This window comes from Rhea americana, unplaced genomic scaffold (assembly GCF_003343005.1).
Source record: "Rhea americana isolate MKP2758 unplaced genomic scaffold, rheAme1 scaffold_196, whole genome shotgun sequence".
NCBI classification, from domain to species: Eukaryota; Metazoa; Chordata; class Aves; order Rheiformes; family Rheidae; genus Rhea; species Rhea americana.
The window spans coordinates 865,107-889,123 of record NW_028186105.1 but is presented as its reverse complement, the minus strand read 5'-3'; the positions used below and the strand labels follow the sequence as shown (position 1 = coordinate 889,123).

The following is a 24,017-nucleotide window of genomic DNA, read 5'->3' as shown; positions in this document are numbered from 1 at the left end:
CCTGTCTACCATGCTCTAGGTGCCCCTGCTGAGCAGGGAGGTTGGACTAGATGATCTCCAGAGGTCCCTTCCAACCTTACTGATTCTATAGTTCTATGATTCTGTTAAAGGGGAAGCTGCACAGTGCCAAATGCCCAAGGAAGGAGGCTAATGATCTTCCTTGCAAAGGCATCCGAAGGATGCATCTACCACGCAGAGGTACAGTCAGGTTGGACTCTGCCAGCAAGGGGCAGGTTGGGGGATGGGCCCCAGAGGATGCAGTAACCACACCAGAATGATGCCTGCCCCCAGACAGACACATGTGGACCTGGAACAGCTTAGCCTGTGGAAGAAAATAGCAAGGCAAACGAGACCAAGCCACGAAGAGCAGGTGACCACCTTTGAACAGCAGCCTTCAGAATGATTTAAGCAGGCTCCACGTTGCAGCAAAGCTYGAATTCTAATCGTGGTACCTAAGCAGCCAGTGCTGGAGCCTTCCTWTGAGAGATAATGTGTCCCTGATGACTCAGGCTGACTCACTCGCCGTGTAMGTGTACATGAGCTGCTTACAGAAGTGAAGCTAGTGCTTGGGGGGGGGAGGGCACAGAGGTGCGGGCAGCACCTGCTGTYGACTCTGCCAGAGAAGCTGGGGTCCTGGGGTGCTCACACCTCCAGCAATGCCTTCGTGCATGTGTCTTTCCCCAAGCAGCCTCCTGCAGTGGGAAGCAGGCAGCTCCCAAGCAGGCGCATCTATTCGTGACGTATCCTGAGACCAAAGGCCTTCAGGTACAGCTGGCTCCTTTACCAGAATAAGTATTATACCACTGTGCACAGAGCTCATTTAGCCCGAGAATCAGCCTTGTGGCTTTGACTGTGCAGAGCTAACCTTGATAACATCCTTCCAATACCAAAAGATTTCTGTTTCTTGATCCAGCACCATCCCTTGGTTCTGGGTTTCCAAGCTCCCTATGGAGGTAATGATGGTGGGAACAGTGAGATGGCTCATGGAGAGCAAGAGGTATAAGGCAGGAAGAGGTTGTGCTAAATCTTGCTTCCTAACTGGAGAGAGGTTTTGGAAGCTCTATGCAACCAGCTCTCATGTTGAACAGGACTGGATTTTGGAATAAGGCTAATATTTCAGCTAGCTGGATAATGACAGCATCCAGAATTACAACAGGAAGGATTAAAAAATGTAATTGCTAATGGGGAATTAATTGTTAATGGGGAATCATCATTGCAGGAGGGTGTTTCTATTGTGGCCCYGCAGGGATCTGTGCTTGGCCTGTTGCTAATCACTTGCTTTATCAATTAGCTTGAGGGAAACATAAAACTGTTGCTGGCAAAATTTGCTGGTGACACAAAGGCTGCCATGTATTATGGAAAGGACAAGTCTACTGTACACAGAGATCTGAAGCAGTTAATATACTAGCCTTACTTCAGTAAGAGCATGTGTTTTAATGCAGCCAAACGCAAGTCCATTCATCTACAGGGAAGGAATGTAGGTCAGATTCGCAGGAGGCAGGGCTGTGATTTGGGCAGGACCACTCTGATAAGGCCTTGGCAGGATCCACCTAGAGATGAAGTGCCAGTACATTATGACTAGCGTGAAACTTGGCCAGAGATGCAAGGAAATGTCAAAGTGGAGTGGGAAGATAGTATGTAACAGGCAGAAGGCAGAGCTTTCCCTTGCGCTGGCCCAAGACTGAATGTGGAATGAAGCTCTCCACGAAGCACACACCATCTCAAGCCTACTGGCCTTCCTCTTGGTGGGCATATGCATTCCCTTTGACCTTGCCTTCCCCAGCATAAACAGAGATCAGTGAGTGTATGGGTACGGGTAATTACAAATACTCCAAAACACTCTGTTGCACACACATCTTGCCCTGGGGAAAGGACAGAAAAAGCAAACAACATATGACAGATGTTAGTCATGTCACTTAATGCATGACTGAAAGGCACTGCAATGCCATAGAAGAGAAGAGAAGAGAAGAGAAGAGAAGAGAAGAGAAGAGAAGAGAAGAGAAGAGAAGAGAAGAGAAGAGAAGAGAAGAGAAGAGAAGGAGATCCTCTGGATATAGATCTGGAGACACTACTTCTGCAGTGCTGCCTTCAGAGCAGATGAGAACACTCCAGAAAAAATGGCTACAAACTGGAAACAGTTCAGTACAGACTGACTGGTGCAATGTGGAAAAAACAAGAAACAGTTTGGAATGAAAAATGCAGGATGCCCACTGTAAGCTCAACCAAAGGAAATTAAAATGTAACTTGGTCAACGTCTGTAAGTACCTAGCCAGGGGTAAACCTTTGTACTCTGTAAATCTAGCAGAGAAAGGCACAAGGAGATCCAACGGCTGGATGCTGAGGCTTCCAGAATTCAGGTGAGAAGGATTGTGGACAACATGCCACAGGACTTGCTCATTTGTTCACGACAAGGCAGAAAGACACTTTAGTCTGGCCTCTGGCCCATGCACTCACACCGCTTCCTCCTGCCCTTAAATTTGGGGGTCTTTGGAAGAATAAAGAGGTTAAAAAGCTCCAGGACAAACCCTAACCACAGGTGATCTGAGCAACTTAAGATCTCTTTTGGCCTGACGTTTCCTCTCCTTTGGAGAAATTCACACAACAACCCCTTTGTGCATCCAACTTATAGACAACAGAAAAAGCTTCATGGCATAGATAGCTCATCACACTTTAAATACAGGTATCTTAACTGAGTATCATTCAAACAGCAATCAAAAGCCACTTGGAGATCTACAAACCAATCACATATTTCTGTAAAAATCCACAAACTACCTTCTACACAGAAAACCCACACAAATCCCAGAGAATGCCCCTAAAACCAAAGCAACAAGTTTAACTGTACCAGTCTGATGCCCTGGGGACTTGGCAGGGCCATGAAAGAGCTGGTTGCATCCCAGTTGGCCCACAAATGCAACACAGATAAGGTTGGACAAGGCAAGAAGGGCAGAGAGGAGGTAACTACAGATGATTTCTCATTGAGAAGTCAATTTGCATCACTTTGCTGTGCATTGCAAAGGCTGTTTACCAGCCTAGACTTTGCCTTGGCTGTAGTGTGGTCAGCATTTCTAACGAGGTGCATGCAAACATGAACTCCCAGGAGGCTTTGCAGCAGAACCGATTGCAAAAGAAGATTAGCACAAGGGCTGAACAGCGTAAGAGAGGAGGGAAAGTAATGAAACAAAATCTCTCTTTCTCTTCTTTGGTTGAGGAATGATAGGGGCTAATTGCTTGTTGCTGGTGAGAAAGCAAGGAGATAGCAGCTTCTATGCACATCAATAAATTAACCSCGGCATGTGGCATCTGAAACACATTCATTTCCAGAGACGTTTATCTCTTTGTCTCCTCTCCAGGGTGAAAACATAATTATTGTTTAAACCTGAGTTAATTCAGCAAGGTGAAAATCAATAAYGCAGAATGACTCCTCTTTTAAAAGCAGAGAAATCTCAGTCTGGGACAGATGTGGATGTAACTCTGGCAGAGCTGATGGATGGGGAAGAAGCTCTGGCCATGGCAGGAGCCTGGAGAAGAGAGCTCCCTCTTGCCAGGATTTCTGTAGCTGGGTAAMAGTTCCTTTCAGCCACAGGCAGGCGTGGGAGTGGCTAGAAAGAGCTGAAATCACTCGTGCACACAGATTTTGTGAACTGACACATGGCTACGCAACTCCAACATCTAAAAACTTGCCAGGCTGTGGAGTTTTGGCTAAGTCCCAGGTCTCCATGCCATGGCCTTTCCCCTTCCCTTGAGGGCACCTAAGGGCTGCTGCAGGSAGGCTCTCTGCAGGGCAGGGGATCTGCCAATGCAGTTCTCAGTGTTGACGGGGGACACAACCGAAGCCTCAGCCTACCAAAGCTGTGCATGTTACAGCAGRCAGCTTTAGCTCTGTTCTCCCCTGTGGTTTTCCTATTGCCATCCCATATTCTGAAACAAACCAGCAATGACTGCTACCTAGGGAAGAAAACAGAAGAAGGAAAAGGCCACAGAAAACTGAGCTACCCCAGATAATGCAGAGGATACTAGGCTCTCCTGCGTGGCCTTCAACCAGCTCTTCCTCCTCTGACTCGTCCTGCTTCTTCTTGAAACTTTTGTCTATCTCTCAGCTTTGCCAGGAGCTTTGCAGATTCGTGGGAGGAAGAAGATACCAGCAGGGACATCCAGAGGCAGGGCAGGTCTGCTCAGAGCCAGCCATGCCCAGAGCTGACTCCCTTTCCTGCTTCTGCTGCAAAACACATGCCGTGACCACTCACTCAGCAAGCCCCATGGGGGAGCTCAGCATCAGCCTACTGCCACGGCCAGGCTGGGCAAAGGACACGGTTCAACGCACCGTCCACTTCAGCTGCAGCAATCCCACCCACGCTGGCCCAGTTTCAGTGAGACCCAGTGCATCGGCAGAGACCGCCAGAGCCACCCAGTGGGATGGGATTAGCGGTGTGGAGCGATTGGTTTAGCAGCAATTGGATTAGCAATGAGTGAGTGCACTGTGTAACTGTCGTTTAATAGGAGCTGCTGTCTCCCCGTTATGCTGTTGGCTCCAGCAACACCTAAGGTCCACTCCAGCTGCCCCAAAACAGCATCAATGCTGGTGCAAAATGCAGCACAGCACCTCCTGGGTGCCAAAGGCACTGTGGCAGTGGAAGGCTGAGAGCAATCCTAGTTCAAGAGCTCTAGCTTGTGGCAGTGCCCATCAAGCTGGCCGCAGTTGTATCTTCAGCAACCTGATGGGGGGGGGGGGCACGCAAAGCAAGGGCGCTCTGTATCTCAGCTCCAGCTGCAAAGGGAGTGATCTTGCTGGCAGCTCAGCCTGTTCCCTTCTGCAAGGACCATGCATTTAGGCATAGCAGGTACCCAGCCTCAGGGTACATTGCATGTGCCATGAAAAATTAGTATAGAGTACAGGGCATCAACAGAAGAAAATAGTCTTCCAGAGCAACATGATCCTGGGGAGGTAATCAAGGAGGACCATACAGATGAGATATACCCAGGAAAGGAAGCTCTTGTACGTCTGCTTAGCTCTGATCTCCTCCAGCACCCCAGTCTCAGAGTTTGGGGGCTCCTTGGCTCCTGCGTCTCAGAAAAACGCACCCTTCCAGTCTCACAGCTCTGAGATGCAGGGCCAAAGATGATCAGCAGAGGAATTATTGCATGAGCAATCTCACCTCTGCTGAGCCCAACATTGCTGTTATTAATTCATGTGGCACTTTGTCGGATGCTTTAGTAATCACCGTAGTGCACACGAGAGCCAGGAGCAGGTGCCTGGCCTCGCAGCGCTGTGCTCGTGCACACTTAACAGCTTGTCACATCCTCCTCACTCAAGTATGCAGTGCTAATGCATCTCTTAAAGTGCTTCATGAGCTATTACAGTCGAGCATGCCTCAGTCGCATTACAAATGGACTTCTTGCCAGTACACTTCCCCCAATCCACCCAGTCTGGACGTAGGTTGTCTTGGCTGCTAAGACTTGTCTGCCCTCGAGTAAGGGACAGGTGCTCCTGATGCCAGCCGCAGCACCACGGCCTCTCCGAGCCCTGCAAGCCAGGTGCTGGGGGCAGCGACACAGTGGGCACAGGGCCTGACAGGAGACCTTCTGCTCCAAAGCACGGGCCTAGAGCCRTGGCTCCCTCCCAGTCCCATGATAGCATTTTAGAGCACTCTCCACAAGGGATGCAGGGCACAGTTCCTGAGGGGGACAGCTAGATTTCAGGCAGATGTGGAACTGCCCCACCAGTCTTCTTCTAGCTCTTATACCCTATTTTTCTTGCTCTGTGGCCCCAAATTCCCTTTTAACCCTCCCTAGAGCCATTTTCCATTGCAGAGCAGCCTCTCTAGCTTCTGTAGCTGGAGGGAGCCTTGCCTTATCCGTACACCAAGACCAGATGCCTGTTGATGCCATCAGGCTTCAGCAGTTTCTGTTCAGAGCTGGTGCCCAAGATGCCTCCTTGCCGAATGCAGGCAGGGTGAGGGAAGGAGGAGGAACGGAGGGAAGGGGAGGCTAAGCTGCCAAATCCCTGAATCCTGCAGGATCAAGGAGCCAAGGTTCTGGAACAGCAGCCTTACCCATGCCCATGCTCCCAGCACCAGYACATGCTTGCCAACAGTGAAATGTTTGGCCCTTGCCAGTGCTGGCAGGTACTAGTGATTCATTTCACTGTCTAGACAACGCATTTCCACAGTGCATGTCCCTGAAATACCTGGCACCTCCATCTCTGGCGCTTCTATCTGTGTGACAGGGTTGGGCTGCCATCCCTGCAGCACAGGGGAGGCAAAGTGATACATCCAAGGGATGCTCTGGCAGCCTTACTCTGGGTCTTTCCAGGTCCTGGCAGCTTCACTTCTCTGAAGAAAGCATCCCACCACCATAAGCAGCACACAGTTCACCTCCACCCTGGCTCCTAAGCACACTGGGGTGCTTCCTGGGGAGCAGGCACCGTAGGAAGGTGCTGGGACTGCTCACCCAACACCACCCGGCAGGCTCTCCCTGCTGTCAGAGCACGGCTGGCACTATGCATTGGGGATGCACCAGCAGACCTCAACTGCTTCATGTCCAAGCAAACAAGGCTAAGAGCTTACAAACTGGCCTGGCTGCCATCTCTAGGAGTCTCCAGCAACATAAAACCATCCAGCTGGATATAGAGCAACTTCTTCTGCCTCTCCAACAGTAGCAGGCTCTAAGAGCTAATTTTCCACATGGGAACTGGACGGGAATGTGTACTCTGTACTGCTGGTTAAGCATGGGTCCAAGCCCCTTCTCAAGAGCAGAATGGCCCACTGTTCTCCCCATCCAGGTCTTGGAGATGGAGGCACACACGGACCTCAGCACAGCCCCAGCTCTCTCATTCATGCTGGGTTCGTCAGCCCCACAGAGCCCACGGACACAATGTCCCTTTCAGAGTCAGTCAGCAAAATACCCCTTTATAATTCACCAAGAGAAAATACAGGCAGGCTAGCTACCAGCAAAGCAAGTGACCTTTGGGGTTCCCCCTTTTTGCCCCTTTTTTGCAGGGCTGCCACAGGTGGCTGCACAGGTGGGACCCAACCAGCTATCCCCAAACCCTCTTGGGTCCTCCCACTCCAACTTCTCAACACCTCTTAGTCTCTGTAAAGCCATCRCTAAGGAAAGCCCCAGTGCCCCACTGACCTGGAGAGGCATGAGCTAGAGGTGAGTGCAGCCGGGCCAACCTTGAGTGCAGGTGCTGGCCATAGGCACAGATGAAACAGGCGAGCTGGGCTTCAAGAGGTGGAAAGTCAATCCCAGCAGCCACTCACCCCAGGATAAAGTCATCCCAGGAGGCAAAAGTAGGATGAAGTACTGGGCTGCCTCCTCCCCTGCTCCTGCTCCTTCCTGAGTAGGTGGCACAGGACAGCAAGCACAAAAGGGGGACAGGGGATTTAGAGACGGTGTCCTGGCAGTAAGAGCACCCCAGACACAAAGGGGTCTGGGTAGGACAAGGTGTACCTAGGGGCAGGAGAGGACAATGACCAGAAAGGTAACATCAGGCAATGCCGGGCAGCACACACAGCTTGCCCCCSGAGAGTGGCCAGGGGAACAGCACCCAGATTTGGGGGGGAAACGTAAGGTCGGGGATGTCAGAAGAGACTCACCCTGCTGGCTGTGTCTCTGAGCATACACCACCACCACCGCGGCGAGCACCACGCAGCAGGCTGACGGCACAGGGTTAGCCATCTGTGGAAGCAAACACAAGGAGCAGCAGTCAGCGTCGGACCCCAGAAGAGCTTGTGTGCAGCACCCTGAGAGCCAATCTTGGGGCACAACGGGGGCGCAAGGAAGGAGCAGGGTGGCYGCAAGGAGCTGGCTGCAAAGAGAGACGCTGGCATGGCCACGGGGGAACTTCGCAAAAAGAGGCACTTTGCTGGGACTCCTTCCTTCAACGGCCTGTGGCACCTTCCACCGGWGCTGCCAGCAGAGCCAGGTGCCCAGAGGCCCCAATAATGCCTTGCACAAACACTGCATTTCTYTCACCTCATTTCCTCTTCTCCCCTGAGAAAGTCAAACCCTGGTGCTGGGCTCTCTTAGGCAGCTGCAGCATTACCCCAGGAGCAGGCGCTGCCTGCAAAGAGACTGCAGACACCTTCAGCTTTCCAAGCAGGCAGCTGTGCCATGTTCAAGGCCCCATTTCCCCCAAAGAGGAGAGCAGAGAGGTAGGACRCTGCTGAGGAGACCCAGGCTCTTCACAGCAGTGGCTGGTGCCTAGGGCGTGCAAGATCGCAGAGCCTAGCACGCGTAGCTGCTGCTCTAGCACGGCCTCTCCTGACGCTGATGTTACTTGTACAGCGCTGAGCACCGCWCTGGCCTGACATAACAGCAGCAGCATTTATGGGCATGCAAGAGACACCGTAACTCTCATTGGCGTCTCCGCAGTGGCTGAATAGCTGCCGGCCTGGGAAGCCAGCTGGGTTGGCAGGAGCTGCAGCAGGGAGGGGGAACCTGCCCCTTCCTTTGAATCAGGCTCCCAGCGCAGCTGAGTTCTCTCTTTCCAAACAGCTCCCTTGCTCCGGTTTGTTATTTCTACAATCAAACAAAACGGGGCCGTGGAGGTAGGAGCCGGCTGGCAGAAACCAGTGGCAAGGCTCCTTCTGCAGGCGGGACCTGTTTGACTGCGCGGAGCAGAGGAGGGCAGCAGAGCAGAGGGAAGGTCTRACTTCAGCCAGATCGTCGCTGCACACTGAGCTCACTGCCCATGAAGGAGGCCGAGGCCAGGCACCAGCCAGCGCTGAGGGATCACGTGCCAGGGCATGGAAAGCTTGGACCCCCATCTCCAACTCGTGCCTCCACGCACAGTGCTGCRTGGGGCGTCTGGCCCAGATTTTCCCCTGCCCGGGAACACACAAAGCCGTGCGCAGGGAATCGTACAAGCTGCGAGTCAGTCTATGCRGCGGGGAGACCCGGGCACAGGTGTCACATCAGATGTGCAAACGCACCCTCCCTAGCAGAAAGGCACAGGGCCTTGCAATCTGGTGTGTGCTCGCAGGCAAGGGCTTGCACGGGCCGTGTCGCAACAGCTGTGTCCCCRCTAAAGGCAGATGGAGATGGAGATGCAACAGGCAAGGTGCTCCGGGATGCCYGGACTCTGCTCCTCTTGGAGCCAGGGCTGCTGTCTCGCTCGCGCACGAGGGATGTTGCTGAGGATGATGGTGATGGGGAAGGCCTGCAGGGTCACAGGCTGCACGGCCACCCTGGAGCCAGTGCAGGGCTGGGGAGCCCAGTGAGYGCTGCCCTGCCACGAGAGCTGGGCCATCGGCCCACCTGCCGGGAGGGAAATAGCACCATGCGTGGAAAGCAAACCACACCTTCAAAACTGTTTAAACCTCACTGATCTACACCACCGTATCAGCAACGTGCGGAGGATTGCCTTTTAATCTAGAACATGAGTGCCAGGAGGGATGTGGGGCCTGAAACAGCCATGGAAGCCTGTGGCAAAGGGGACGAGCAGAGAAGGACCAAGGACCTCCCAGTGGCCTCACTGTTGAATTTATGGCTCTCAGTGCCRCAAGGGGCTGGCAGTGCGGCCTGGTCCTGGCATGCTGTGACAGAAGAGGACGGACGCACGAGACCTTGACTCTGCTCCCAGCCTAGTCCCATGCTGCCCAGGTGACCTTGAGCAAATCACTCTTCCTGCCTCCCCATGACTCAGTTTCCCTGCCTGCAAAACAGCGATAATGAAGGTGACCTTATTTTGAAAGCTCTGGGTGAGGAGTGTTAAGTGCTAATTATAATGTTGTTATCATTCATGCCACTTCTCTCCTACTCCTCTTTTTCACATGCTCTACCTCCTCCATGCTTCCCTGCAGTCTTTTAGGCTCGCTCCCTCCTGGAGCTGGACTGACCCACCTGCAAAAATCAAATGCTACCCTGCAGCAGTGCATCCTGCCCTCTGCTCTGAGCGTTGCAGCACCCTTTGCCCTGATCCCTCCTTCATCCCTGACCTGCCTCCTCCAGGAATGGGGGTAAGGGAGCAGGAACACAAAGGCAACTCCACAAAAAGGAGAAATCCTTCACTGTCCTGATACAAAACACAGCAGACCTGATTCTTGGTTAAATGTAGGCAGTGTAAAGAGGTGCCCCTCAAACCCCTCCCAATCGTGGATAGCCACAAATATCCTGACTCAGACTCTGAGGTGAGGGATAGATCAGGGCAGAGACAGAAGGTGTTACATGAACGTAGATGCTCCTATATTTATCCAGACTTTGGCCAGAAGGTCCCTGAACTGCATGGCCTAAGTATGGCCCTTCCCAAGCAGAGAGACCCTGCTCAGCTCTGACCCAGGAAAATAAATTAAGAAGCTTTGCCCTCTCTCTGCACCAGCTCCAGGGTTCAGCTCTCCCAACTGCCTTGGAGAGGGGTGGCCRGCAAATCAGCGCATGTCACTGGCAGGGCCTCTTTTGCTCAGAGTCGCACCACAACTGTCGCACCCAGAGCAGCATCTGAATGCAGGACACCTGCAGAGCTGCAGAAAAGGTGAAAAGTCTTTGGGTAATACTGAAATATGGTGCTGATGAGCAGCCTGGAGAGAAGCAGGAGCTGCAGGGACACAGAGATACGCACTTGCAAACCTGGAGCACAAGCAAGAGAGCAATTACTAGTGCTGACTCTCTCTATTGATCTTGAATTCATTTCTTACCAAATATTCCCTAAAAGCCATGAGATTGGCTTATCCCATCAGGAACTGGAGCTACTTGGAGATGGATTAGGACAGAGACTCGCTCCTATATGGATTCAAAGAGCTGGCTCCATGGTCTGCTCTGGACTCAGTATGGTGGGACGGGGGACCAAGCCAAGTGAGTTGCAACCCTCACTACTCTCCCGGGAGCTGCTGAGGGCCAGGGCCAGCCCCCTTCTCCTAGAGCTGCCTATAGTGAGGCTGGATCCAACCTGCCCGTGGCTTGAGCCACCCCAAGACTCAAATTCTGTCCCACTCCTCATGCACCAAGGCTCTGCCCCAGCCCTTTCCAGCAGCTTGTGAGGCCCAGGGCATGCTTTGCAGGCAGCCCTGATAATCCAGATGCCAGCACAGGCCCCAAAAGGCTGAGAGAAACTTGTATGGCACTGGGTGCCACGCAGGAAGCCACCGGGGAGAAGGAAAAGCTGGGAGGGTTGAATTTGTCTCCAGCAGCAGCTCCAGCCTCCTTAGGCTAGTGAAGATCTGCACACAGCTAGCAACTAAAGATGGATGGCCAAAGGAGAGAAGCCATGGCTATCCTACCAGAGCACCCACCATCAGTCCACCTAACCCTGCACTCCACTTAGAGCAGCCTGCTGCCACACAGCTGGGAAGAGTAGCCAGTGTGCCCTTGCAGGCAGCACCCAGCTGTGCAACAGGAAGGACAGGAGAGTGATGAAGTCCCTCCGACTCCCCAGGCAATCAGGCTGCTCTTTGAAGCGTGAGGTCTGCTCGCTGCAGCCTTAAGTTAGCTCACATTAGTACCAGTAACACTGCCAGCCATCACACTCCCCATCTCGTATTTACTCCTCGTCCCCCAGAGGAAAACCACCTTCCCTCCCCTGCTGCTGCTCCTCATCTTATCAGTCATWAAAATAATCACTGCTGTTTCTGTCTGTCTGCCTGCCAGCCCCACCTGCGGCCAGATCACACTGACACAGGGCAGCCCAATTACCCGGCAAGAGACGATTCCTGCCCCCAAGCATTGACGATCCAAGCCAAGCAGCTGCAGARGGCTCTGGGAGGAGGAGGAGGAGGAGGGTGATGCTTGTGGCTTACAGGTGGGAAAAGAGAAGGATAAGAGACATGGCCCAGCTCCCTTGAGAGTCCTGGCTCTGCTGCGACAGAAGCAGTCTCAGTGCTGGCACAGAGACCTCATCTCTTGGCCACTTTCCTCTCCATGAAACTCCACTTAACTTTTCAAACACGAGCCCTGCTGCTAGGCAGGAACTAGAGCTATTTTAGTGTGAAAAATCTAGACAGAAAACCAACTTTTTGTTTTCTTCTCTCACTCGAATCACAATTTCCCATGCAGTATTTGCTTTGTTTGCCTGTTTCACCCAAAGCTACATTTTTTTTCCAAGCACATAACAAAACCTCCACAAAATCTGCAGATGCTTCTAATGCAAATTTCCATTTACTGTAGTTGCTTGTTTAATGATTTCGCTAACAAAAGGCAATATCCTGGCATGCGGATGCACGGGACAGTGAGCAGTGCATCACCAGCAGTGTTAGAATATGCAGGTCTCAGGGCTGCGTCCCCATTTTGGCAGGGAACATTTGGAAGGTGATGGTGAGGAACTGCATTTATTACACAGCAAACCTAGCAGCGGAAAGCTCAATCTGCTGCAGAGAGAGTTTGGACAATATTTGCTTTTTCCCTGGCAGTGAATCATTTCTTAGCTGTCAACATAAAAGAAGCACTCGACACAGCAGGGGGTTCAAGCCTGAGACACCTTGGATATTTGACTAAACCACTCCTGAATCACCTTGGATCAGAGATCTGAACAGCGATCCTGTACAAGCAACTCTCCCAGGGAGGTTTCTTCCATTTCACGGTAACATCAGGACTAAAACAACCACAGCTTTTCCCACCACCACCACCTCTGATGCACATATACAGATGCAATTCTTCCAACAGTGGTGAAAAAACTTGGAAGAAACAAAATGAACCACCAGCCCTCGGTAAGAAGTTGCGAGGAGGCTTGGCTTCACGTATCCCCAGGCAGGACTTGCTCTTTCCGGGGCAGCAATACCACTCCTCCGTGAGCACAGCACGCTTGCACAAAGGTGCAGAGGAAGTGTGCTTCTCCTTCAACATACACAAATGTTTAGCATCTGCAACATCCTACATCCCATGGCCATGCCCAGTTCCCTCCACTGAGGCATCCACCTCCTCCAACTGGATTGACACAATGTACGATTTCACCAAATCTACAAGGCCAGTGGGAATTAATACTGGAAACAGAACATCTCTTAGACAGAAGGGCTCTGTTCAGCCACAGGATCCAGGTGGAAGTATAGTTCCCTCTACATCACTTTTTCTCAGCCCAGCCCCAAATTCCCACTCAGTAGCGAGATGACACCAAAGTTCCAGGTCCCGTTCCGCTCTTGGCTTCTTTGCTACAGGGCCAATGAGGAGATCAGTCATCATCTGTCTTAGCAGGAGAAGACAATTCAACATGGACAGAAACATGTTCACCTCTGGCTGCTGCCACTGCAGCCAAATGTATTTCTAGTATTTTTTCCCTGAATAGGATCAGGCTATGTGGATCCATGGACAAATCTATCTGACAACAAGACCACAGGTGGCCCATGCAAGGAGGATGGAAGGGGCCAAGTGACGTGACAGCTATTGGCTTAACATCATGAGATAAGGACAGTCCTGATCCTGGCAAGAGGAGAGAAGGAAATCATGGATCCAGACAGAAGACAGGATGCCATCATCTGCTGAACAGTCCCAGTGTCCTCTTCCAATTCCACTTAGAACAGAGGGCCACATCCTTTCCATTTCCCTTTTAACAGGCCCCCCAAAGCCATTGGTCAGTCACTGGTAACTGGTAACCAGGCATCAACCAGCTACAGCCAGCTGGGAACAGTTTGGCCTCCTGAGAACATCTACGAGAACCAGAAATTTTCTGCTCTGAGCCCACACAACCTGAGACCTTCTCAAGCCTCCTGCAACTCAGCAAGTGCCTCCATGAGCTATCCCAGACACCCAAAAARCTTCAGCTGGGGATGTTGCTTGGCTTGTGAAAGACTCCTATACTAAGTGCTCGAACTCTRCAAGAGTCTCACCTGCCACAGCTTCCTCCCTGCAAAGAGAAGTAAGGCCACTTTTCTGAAAGCAGATTCATCCAGCAAAAGAAGGTGTAGTTCCAAAGCCCAGCATTTGCTATGATAAAACATTTTGTTGGGAAATTTCCCATCAACTGTGCTATTATCAGGGCCTGGCTCTGAAGTGGTGAGGCAGGAAAGAAAAAAGCTCCTTTAACTCCTTTCCACCCTGCGTGTCTCTGCTCCAGCTTTGCCAAGTGTGTTCCAAAGGCTTTGTCCCTGCCACGCTGATACTGCAGACGCTATGATATGCTTGTCACTGCACAGGTGTAGYGTAGATGCTACAATACACCTGTACTACAGACATCAACTGTAAGTGCTATGGTACACCTGTACTGTAGATACAAGCTGTAGAGGCTATGGTACACCTGTAGTGCAGTTGCCAATTGTAGATACTACAGTACACCTGCGCTGCAGATGCTGGCTGTAGATGTTATGGTACACTTGTAGTACAGATGACAAGTGTAGTTGCTACGGGGTCCTTATACTGCATACGCTGACTGTAGATACTCTGAAATACCGATATCCAACAGGACATGCCACAGCCTTCCCGCACCAGGGGTGCTATGATATGCTTGTTCTGCAGTCATCACTTCATGTCTGCACTGGAGAAACCTGCTGCAGACCCTTCCCAGGCACCAACCCAGTAGAAACAGGCCTAGCAAAGTCATTTTCTATTGCTCAGCCTTTGCTAGCAGAGATCACAACTTTCCTCCAGCCCTGGGGATCTGGAAGCTGGAACTTCTCTAGTGTCCCTTCAGGTTCTAGCTCAGACCAACTCTTTCATGGGCTCCTGGAGAGCTGCATGTGCCAGAAAGATGAGAAGTGAGGCACTCAAAAGGGCATGGCATCCTCAGCTGCCCCATAAACATTCACCATTTCATTGGTCATCCAGCACTGGTTCCTGTATGGATTATACCTGCATGCTCAGCCACTTCTGCCTGTCGTGTTCCTGAAAGCACCGAGTGCCACATCCTTTTCGAAGGCAGACTTCCTGTGGTAGGAGGGTGAGGGAAAAGAGAGAATAAAATCCTTGTCTGTTAATATCTCACACAAGAGGCTTTCTAATAGCCCTAAACCCCCGGCCTCACAATGTCCCTGTCAGAGCTAAACCTCACTTTGTTGCTTGGAAAGAGGAGAGAAAAGACAGGCTTTATCACCTCCATAATATGTGCTTCAGAAAGCCTTACCTGCAGGGTCAGAGCTGCTTCCACTTGAAAGGGCTTCTTAAATCTAATTTAAGCCCCTGCTGTCAACAGGGTGATTAGCACTGCCCCCCCAGACGGAGAGCACCGGGGGATTACTCAGGCTAGACCAAGTTAATACGCTCACGGCTCTTGAGTACTATTACTTTCCTCCTTCTACTTCTTCCCTTTCCTATAATGAAACAAAAATGCCAGAAGAGAGGACTCATGGAGGAAAGATTACTCCACAGAAGAGCCTCTTGATCAGCCTTCCTCTGACAGTCCCATCTAGGAATACCACTGGCTTCACACATTTCTGTACAAGATGCTCTAAATGAAAAGACTCTTCCTGTCTTCCAGCATGCACGTGGTAGTCTAGACTTAACAAGCATGGAGAGGTGAAGGCATCTGGCCAAACTCGCAGAGCAAGAATGAAAAGTACAGGACTASGTCACCAAGACCCAAATTTTATCTTCAACTCATGGCCCTTTGCCATTGAGGAAGGGACAAGATCCATGGGACTGGATGCTTTTCCATCCTCTGCCCACCGTCCACCTGCTCATCACTGCGTGGCTCTGTGGGTGAGCAGCTCTTGCAGAGGAGAAGGTGCCATCAGCCAGGGTAAGCTGTAAATCAGGGAATAACCAGACTGGTCTTTCTCAGAGACAGAGCTGCTCCTGCCACGCACCTAGCCAAGAAGAGCCAATTCCTACTCCCGTAGAAGAAGAACTAACACTTCTCCTTCCTCAGTCACCTTCCCTCCATGTACAGCTGGAGGTCAGGATAACCCAGCCCAGGATAAGGCTGACTTCTATGCAAGCTCCATCTCTCCTGGATATTTAAACAAGGCCAGATCTTGACAGATTGCCCATTTATAACAGCAGCTGGGCAACATGCACTCTACTTGACACATAACACATAACAGCTCACCCCAATCATCAAGGTGCCCAGGGCTTAGACAAGCCGACTCATAGAGGAAGATGGATTGAGCAGGACAAGACAGAGCTAGAGTTGAGCAAAGCCATTGAAAAACTTTCCTAGCTGCTTTGATTGAAAATGTGCATCTGTAATGGGGCATCTCAGACTGTAAGTCTGAGGTGGTCTTGGCTCCACTACACATGCACAGAAGCCTGGAGTCACTTACCTTTACCCTCGTATCCAAGCAAAATGTCTGAACAAGAAGTGCAACTGCCTTAAAACTTCTCACCTAGCCCATGGAGAGGAAGAAAGGAGACTAGAGAGAGCATCAGCCCAGATAAAACCTGAGCAACCTTCTAGGAGATACTTACAGGAGATACTACTTCAAGGATGACTAAGCTGCCCATGAAATATCTCAGGCTGACTGAGAGTCTTTGGATGGCTGCTGAGCTGGCTTCAAGAACAGCTAACTTCTTCACTTGTGGTTTGGACCAGGCTCTGGGGCAGGGACCCATGGCTCCAACATGCTCACTCTGGGGCAGGGACCATAGCATCCAGAAAGTCCAATCGGTACCAGAAACAGTAATGGCTCTCAGGGATGCTAGTCATAGCATCCTTGCCCTGGTTTCTCATGGCGTATCCCAGTGAGGGCCAATCTCGGTCATTGCCTTGCAGCTGTAGGGTCTGGGGGATTTCTGCTCCAGGAAGAAGGCAGGTTTCTTTCCTCTCACGAAAATATATAAAAGTCTTCTCAAAATAATTACATAAGCTCTACCCCATTATGACACTCTGCAATCGTTATGACACTCTGCAATTCATACCATGCCCCTGGAGAGAAGACAAGGGACAAGCATCGGCAGGGGTGCTTGAAACCTGCCTAACCCATGCACCGAGCACGGGAAGGGAATTGGCCTCACAAACCCTTGGCCTCCCARCGAACGCATCCTCCTCGTCACGCAGCTCCCTGCCAAGCACACCCTACCTCCTTGAGCAACGTCAGTAAAATGTAGCAGGGGCACATCTCCAGCAAACCTGCCTATAAATAGCCGTCAGCTCCACGGCCATCGCTTTGGTGCCACTTCCACGCGGGCACCACTACAGGGAAACATTGTCTTATACACACACGCAGCGTGGGCAGCTGCCTGCCACCGTCCGGTCCCCACGCCTTTTGCAGAGCCCTGGAGGGGGACGTTTCCCACAGCTTGTACCTGTCCTCGCAACTGCCACAAAATTAACTGGTCTATCTGCAAACAGAGGGCAGCGGTCCAAACCCGGCCATCTGTTCCAGCGGTGATAAAAGCCAACACAAAGCACAGCATACTAATAGCGTCGCACTCCTTAGAAATTGGCTCTGGGAGGAAGCCCGGGAGGGCAGGAGGAGACCTGAATCCCCATGCACAGAGCCTGCTGGGAAACATTGTCTCCAAGTCTACTCCTCCTGGGCTCCAACGCAACCAGGGCTGAGAAACAGCAGATGAGCCCCCGCCCTTAATAATACTCACGCTCCAACAGTCTCTGAGACGGAAGACARTTTGGATTTAGAAGTATCCCAGGGAAATGTGGTTGTTCGGTGTTGCTCTATTTTTCTTCCTTTTTACTCAACTTTGCTCAGCAGCTGGTGCTGCCTGCGAGCTCTCCCGGGACAGCAAACCCCGAGACTGCCAGATCCGTGCCAGGCAATCCTTGCAAGGTTTGAGACTGGTCTGACATGTAATGTGGTAAGGAGAACGATAAAAGATAGAGAAGCCTTCATTTCAGAGAGAGACAGGAGAAGCTCACCGTTCAGACACTTCCCAACGCCCCTTCCTGGAAGCTGCAGAAATCGCACAAGAACGGCTCATTCGGGGCTGGTGCTGGCACACTCCATGCCTGTCCAGCTGTGATTATTGCAGGAATAACCTCTTGTTGCCCCACTAAATTTTATCACTTCAAGTTTCAGGTCTCCAGTCACAAAAATAGAAAACTAATGATGGGGGAAAAAACACCTCCACYCCAAGCAAACGACTCCAAACTTTTTAGGAACACCCTGCTGTTCCTACATTCYTAAATTCTGGTTCACTTTGTGATTTCCAGGCAGATGCTTGCAACATTTCTTATTTTTGTTCTCAGGGCTGTATCCCCCTTCGAAACACCCATGATTTTGCTCAAAATCCTGGGTTTTGCTTTGAGGAAAGTCTGTGGCCAGCCTACTTTATGAACTCCCAAACTACCCTTAAGAAACAAAGCTTAAGGGCAGAGAAAAACATTACAGCATTAAAATCCAGAATGTGTCACAGTCACATGCTGTCTTAAGTGCAGCAAAGAGGAAAGGGAAAAATAAAATTAGAGAGGAAAGTGGAGGAAAAACGTGAAGCYCAAATTGAAGCACTAATATTTTGCTTCTAATTTTTTTTCTCTTGCTGTGGCACAGACCTGTTTGGACCCAAGGAGTCCAAATTGCTCCTGCAGTTGCTTTTTCAATCAAGGCGCGTCAGGTTGTCTTCAAGCCTTTGTGCTCAACGTGCAGCTGGGGTCACCAAGCAGCGGGACGCGCAGGGCAGCTTTGTTACCGGCAGGGAAAGGCTCCTCGCTCATCTCTCTGCTCGCTTTGTGCCGGGCAGGTGTGAATTGGATTCTTGACAGGGTTTGCATTGGTGCCGCTGGCTAAAATCCCAGCACAGATACAGCTTTGGAGATGAACTACTGGGAGGACAGACAAAGTTTGTTTCCCAGACTTCCTTCATCAGCTGGATGCCCGTGGCACATCAGACGTGGCATAGGGCAGCAGAGGGTTTCTAAGCTTCAGGAATCACAGTCTGCTTACTGAGAATGGGGAATTCGGGGTGAGGAAATCTGCCCACAGGAGCTTTAACATCCCCCTGCACATGTGCTCCTGGGCAAGAGGAGTTAGCTTGCAATAAGAAGATTGGGTCTGTTACCAGCCCAAAYGTCCATTTCTGCAGCACCCACAATGCAAGGGGCTGGATACAGGGGCAACGGATCTGAGCTCACAGCTGCCTGCTTTTGGGGTACCCCAGCACCTCAAACAGCCCTCAAGTCAAAGAGGCACCGCACTGCTGCAGAAGTGCAGGCGCATGCTGGATGCAGCCACCAGGCGCCTGCCGCAAACCCAGTGCTGACATCCYGCAGCATGGGACCCACTCTCTCCAGCACTGGATGTGGCCAGTGGCAGGCAGGACTCYGCTGGCTTGTACCAATCAGTCAGAAACCTCCCAGAGATAATGTCCCCAAGCCAGGAAGAGCTGCAGCAATGAACCCATCCAAGGCCTGAAGCCACCGCATTGCTGCTCAGAAAGCAGGGCAGGGACACTTTTTACCACTGACTTGAGACAGAGCTGGATAAGGATGAAATCTTGAAGCCGATGTTGCAGGAGGATGAGGATATGAACAGGACTGGGAGAAAGCAATCCAGAAGGGACCTTAGCAGCCCATCTTGTCTGCTGAGGGAACAGGACAGCTGGGAGTACAAGGGAGAGAGCATCCAGCTGCACAGAGCCTGCTGGGCATTTTAATTCCGTTTTTGTACGGTGTGTTTTTGGGGGGCTTTTTTTTGAAGTGCCTGGTGCAGAGGAAGCCACTCTAATGACTCTTGGAAAGGCCTCCCCCGAGATGCCRTGGGATGATTCGCTTTGCTCGCTTTCTTCCCACAAGCCAGCGCTACGAACTGGCACGAGAACGGGGCAGGGGAGGGACTGGGTGGCCTCCTGGGCCCAAGGAGGGAAACGGGGGGCTCGGGACACTGGGGAATGGGTGCTCCCCACTGGTCTTTGCTTGCTTCTTCCTTCTCCCGTGCAGATCTCACAGGAGACGCCGGGCTCCCCGCTCTGCAAGCCGTCCGTCCGTGCCGCTGCCTATGCCGAGCCAGCGTATCTTGGCACGTTGGTCTCCTCCCTGGCACAACGGGACGCGGGTCCAGGCCACGGCGGGCAGCAAACGGCTTGGACAGAGCCTTGCGTCGGGCGGATCGAAGGTGCCGGGCCGTGGCGAGGCTGAGAGCCCAGCGCTGCGCTCTCGCCCGCTGCCGCGCGGGGTGCGGCGGCCCCCCGGGTCGTCGCGGGCTCCCGCTGCCGGGGCAGATGGGACGGCGCACGGGACTGCCGCTGTGGGTGGCCGAGCGGGATGAAAGGCGCGCCACCGTCGGAGCGCGCGCCGGCCAAGCTGTTTTGCACACGGCTTGTCCCGAAATGCTTCCAGCTGCGCCGCAGCTGCCCTCGGCCCTGCCCTACAGCACCCTCCGCGAGCCCCCGGCTCCCCATGCCACCCCCTCCTCGACACCCGCCAYGGCCTCGGGGTCCTCGCTGCCGCCCGGCAGCACCCCAGCTCCCACGCTTCTCCGGGCCCCCCGGGAGCAGCCCCGAACAGCACCCACCCCACCTCCGCAGACTCATGGCAGCAGCRCTGCGGCTGCCAGGTTTTTGTCGAGCTGCTCCATCGCTTCCCACCCATCCTTTTCTCAGCAGCCTCCGCATTTCCCAACCATCCCCACCCACCTCCAGACCCATAACACATAGCCAGGATGCTGGCTCAGCTCTGCCCACCACGCAAACAGCCCTCCTTGTCTCGGGAAAGGCAGAGCAGCTCCCAGCAGCTCCCCCAGTGCACGCCGCAGGGTATCTGCCAGGGGACGTGTCCCTATCAAAGAGCCCGCGTGCCTCCCGTCTCCTCTCCAAAGGACCTTCTCTGCCAGGGGATCTACGTTCACCGAGAGGGCTTGCAGGAGCGGTCGCACAGGCGGCTTGTGCCTGCCCGCCTCGTGCTCACAGGTTTCCATGAGCTCCGCAAGCCGCRTCCGACTCCAAACATCTGCAGAGCACTTGGGCCGTGAGTTGACAAACAACGCCGCGAGCATGGGAAAGTTTCCTGGACAGCGTTCCCCACGATGCCTCAACACCGCCTCCGCCGCCAAACGGCCCCGGGTCCTGCTCCGCTCGCAGCCGGGCAGCTGTCGGCACCAGGGCCACCAACCTGCGGCCCGCCRCAGCTCCGTCTCCGGACCCGAGGGCCACCCTGGGGCCAGGGGGCGGACGTGACAGCGGGGACGTTTCTCCAGCACCTGCTCCTTGCAGAGCATTGCCCTTCTCTGCTGTTGAAGCCRGCAGTGCTTGCTCTAATGCATGGTCCCAGCACCACCGCGGCATGGGTGCTCCAACCTGCCCCTCTCCCGCAGTGGAGACACTGCCCAGAGCCATGGTGGAGCAAAGCTGGGGCTGGAGAGAAACGCTGCCCACCCCGAGGTGAGAYGGCGCTTGGCAGTCATTGCTTCTCCCAGCTCCATCTCATTTCTCTGCCTTGTTGGCATGCTGCAAAAATGTTGAGCTGGGGGAAACTGAGGCAGGTACCTCCGAGACACTCCAAGGACAAACCTGGACAGCAGCAGTGCAGGGATGGACTAATCCTGCCCTCCTGCAGGGGCAGCCAGGGGGTTTCCGCTGCCGGCAGCCCCCTGCGAGCCGAGAGGTTGCCACCTCGGTAGACCCAGTACGGCCACCGGAGGAGGCCAGGGCCATGCRTGCAGCAGCACGGGTCTATCCCCAAAGCCCTCCGACAAGCTTAAGGGGCCTCCCAAAACAATCCCTCCTGGAAAGACCCAGCCCCTTCCCGGACTGGGTCTGCTTGTCCCTCCCGAGCAAGCAGAGGATGGGGAGGAAGAAACGGAACCGGCTCGAGGCAGCTGTGCTGAAATGAAAGGCAAGAAAGTCTCTTGCCCAAAACTACAGGAAAATTTAATTATCAAGGACAAAACACCATCTGTTTGTGYGGACTGTGACCTCGCGCTGGCCCCTGGCTTTAACAGCTCTTAAATTAGCATGTTTGTTAGGGGGTATTAGCTGTTTGCCATGGGGAAGCAGCGCCGGGGGTGGGGGGGATGCAGCACCAAGCCCGGGGCGGGCGCCGAGGGTGGCGCGCGGGGTGCCCTGGCATGCCGGCTCTGTGCGGTCGCAGCGCCTCGGGGCTGGAAAATCCACATCCTTTGGGGTCGCTGCATGCACAGCCCCAGCTTAAAAGCATCCCAAGACCCTGGAGCTATCCCAGAGAGCCTCAAACCAGTGCAAAGACTTTCCAGGTCTCCAAAGGCTTTCCACCCATGTGAAGGTGTCACCTGAAACCCAGCTAGGAGCCACGTGCTACAGCCCACTCCACAGGTGCCTGCACGCAGAAAAAAAAACTGGTAAGAGCACGTTCAAGACCAAAACCCACCCCGGCCCCAGAGATGGGTCTTTCTATTGCTGGTGGCTGAATGAATGACTGCCATGAGGTAAACATGGACATGGATCCCTCTGGAGCATTGCCCCACCAAAGGCAATAAGCTCTGGCAAACCCCGAGTTAACCTCAGGTGAGCCTTGGCTCTAGCCAGTATCTGGGTGACATCCTCCGCTCTCAGGCTCTTTCCAGGTCTGCAGCTGAAAGCGAAAGAGCAAACAAGACACATGCTTGAAGAGAGGTTTTACTATTTAAAGCCAGAAAAATTAAATGAATATCAGTGATTAAAATCAAATTTGTTTCCAGCCCAGCAAGGGAGGGAAGACTCAAACACTGGTAACAAGCCTGGGAACCGATTCGTTCCCCAAGTGACGTCAATCAGTGCAGATAACTTATTAATTTCTCATGGTTTACCGGGTACAGCAACCRAGATGGATATACTTTTGCTTTCCTACCTAGCAACACTTTTTGTAGCAAATTTGTTGCAACAGAAGTGCTTCACCACCATCTGCCTGAAGCCGCCCGATGTCTGCATGCTAACAGACGCTGGCAATGGACGGTCRTGCATCGCTGCACCACCCTCACCCCCAGGTCCCAGAGCCACTTGGCATCCCACATSCTCGAATCGCTCCTTTACAGCCACCACCTGCACCTCGGGGATGAAACACGGCAGCTACCTAACAGCAGAAAAGTTCAGCGCCTGAGGGCAGAGAAGGGGGGGGTGGATGTTGCTTCACATCTGCCAGCTGATAGTAAGAGATTAGTTGGTATTAGTACAGCATGTGCTACCGCGAGGCATTAAGTGGGTTCACATCACATCGGCATAGATCATCGAAGCGATCAAATCAYGGGCCGGATGACTGAGAAGCATCGCAACAGTGCCAATGAAAAGATGTTGCAGCAAGGATGTCTCCAAGGGATCTGCRTCTGGAAGAGACACGGCAGGCAGGAAGGCTCGCTGACGGGGCCCCGCAAGCTTCCCCAGTCAGCCCCCTCCCTGCCAGCCCTGGCTGAAGGGGACACGCTGTTGGGACAAGTTCTGTGCTCACATCTGGCGCGAGAGTGGCTTGATGCTTCCCAGGGCAAGCCAAACCACCGTGCAGGTCTCCTCTTGACGCAGAGGGATGGCAGAGCTGTCCTGGCTGTGGCTGATCCTTTCCTGGTCCCCACATGGTAGGGTGTGCACAGACGTGGCTGGAGATGACCAGATGGGAGGAGCCAGCACACACCAGGGCTGGTGGAAGGCACCACAGTGCCATWTAAACTATTGCGCCCTGCACAGGCCAACAGCAACAACCACTTGCCATGGTGACAGGAGCTCATTTGGCCACTTCCATCATGCTGGGTCACCAGCTCTCTGGATCAACATTTGTGAAGCCAACATATAACATGTCCAACATGCTCCAGGTGCTGACAGCACATCAGGAGCCCACCAAGCCAGCCCAGAGCTCCTCCAGTCCACTAGGACAGGACCAGGCATGAAGATCTGACACTTCTCCTGCCACCAGCCCCAAGCTTTCCACCACTGCTGGGACAAGTTGCCAATTTTCCCATCACCTTTCTTAGCTACACAAACCTGTGTGAGACCCCCTTCACTTTTCTTTCCTTCCAGTTTGTGTAGATAGCAACCAGCMCCCTTCCCCATGGCCCTGGACAACTCAGCTCCCCTCCAACTCTGGGCAACATTCACATACCTTAAAGCGAGAGCTCAAGGAGTTTTGCCTCTGAATTCACAACAAGCTGCTATTAGCATTCATCCCACCTAACTGCTGCCCCAGGCTGCCTCTCCCTCCAGCAGTCGCCCCATCTCTTCCACCTCCAARGCACGCAACACCTTTGCTGCCTTCCTAGGAAGTCCCCTGGCCCGTTTTCATGCCAGTGATCCCTCCCCAGGTGGCTCGTACTCCTCTGACACCCTGCGCA

At 52.9% G+C, this 24,017-nt stretch overlaps 1 protein-coding gene across 6 annotated transcripts in view; it reads right to left on the bottom strand.

Moving 5' to 3' along the window:
• CNTFR (ciliary neurotrophic factor receptor) overlaps positions 1 to 24,017 on the bottom strand; it is a 187,289-nt gene that overhangs the window by 79,643 nt on the left and 83,629 nt on the right. For all 6 annotated transcript variants that reach the window (XM_085303033.1, XM_085303028.1, XM_085303031.1 and 3 more), the window contains one exon: positions 7,596 to 7,677. In XM_085303033.1, coding sequence (XP_085159159.1) covers positions 7,596 to 7,677 — 82 coding nt within the window. The remainder of the gene's footprint in view (positions 1 to 7,595; positions 7,678 to 24,017) is intronic.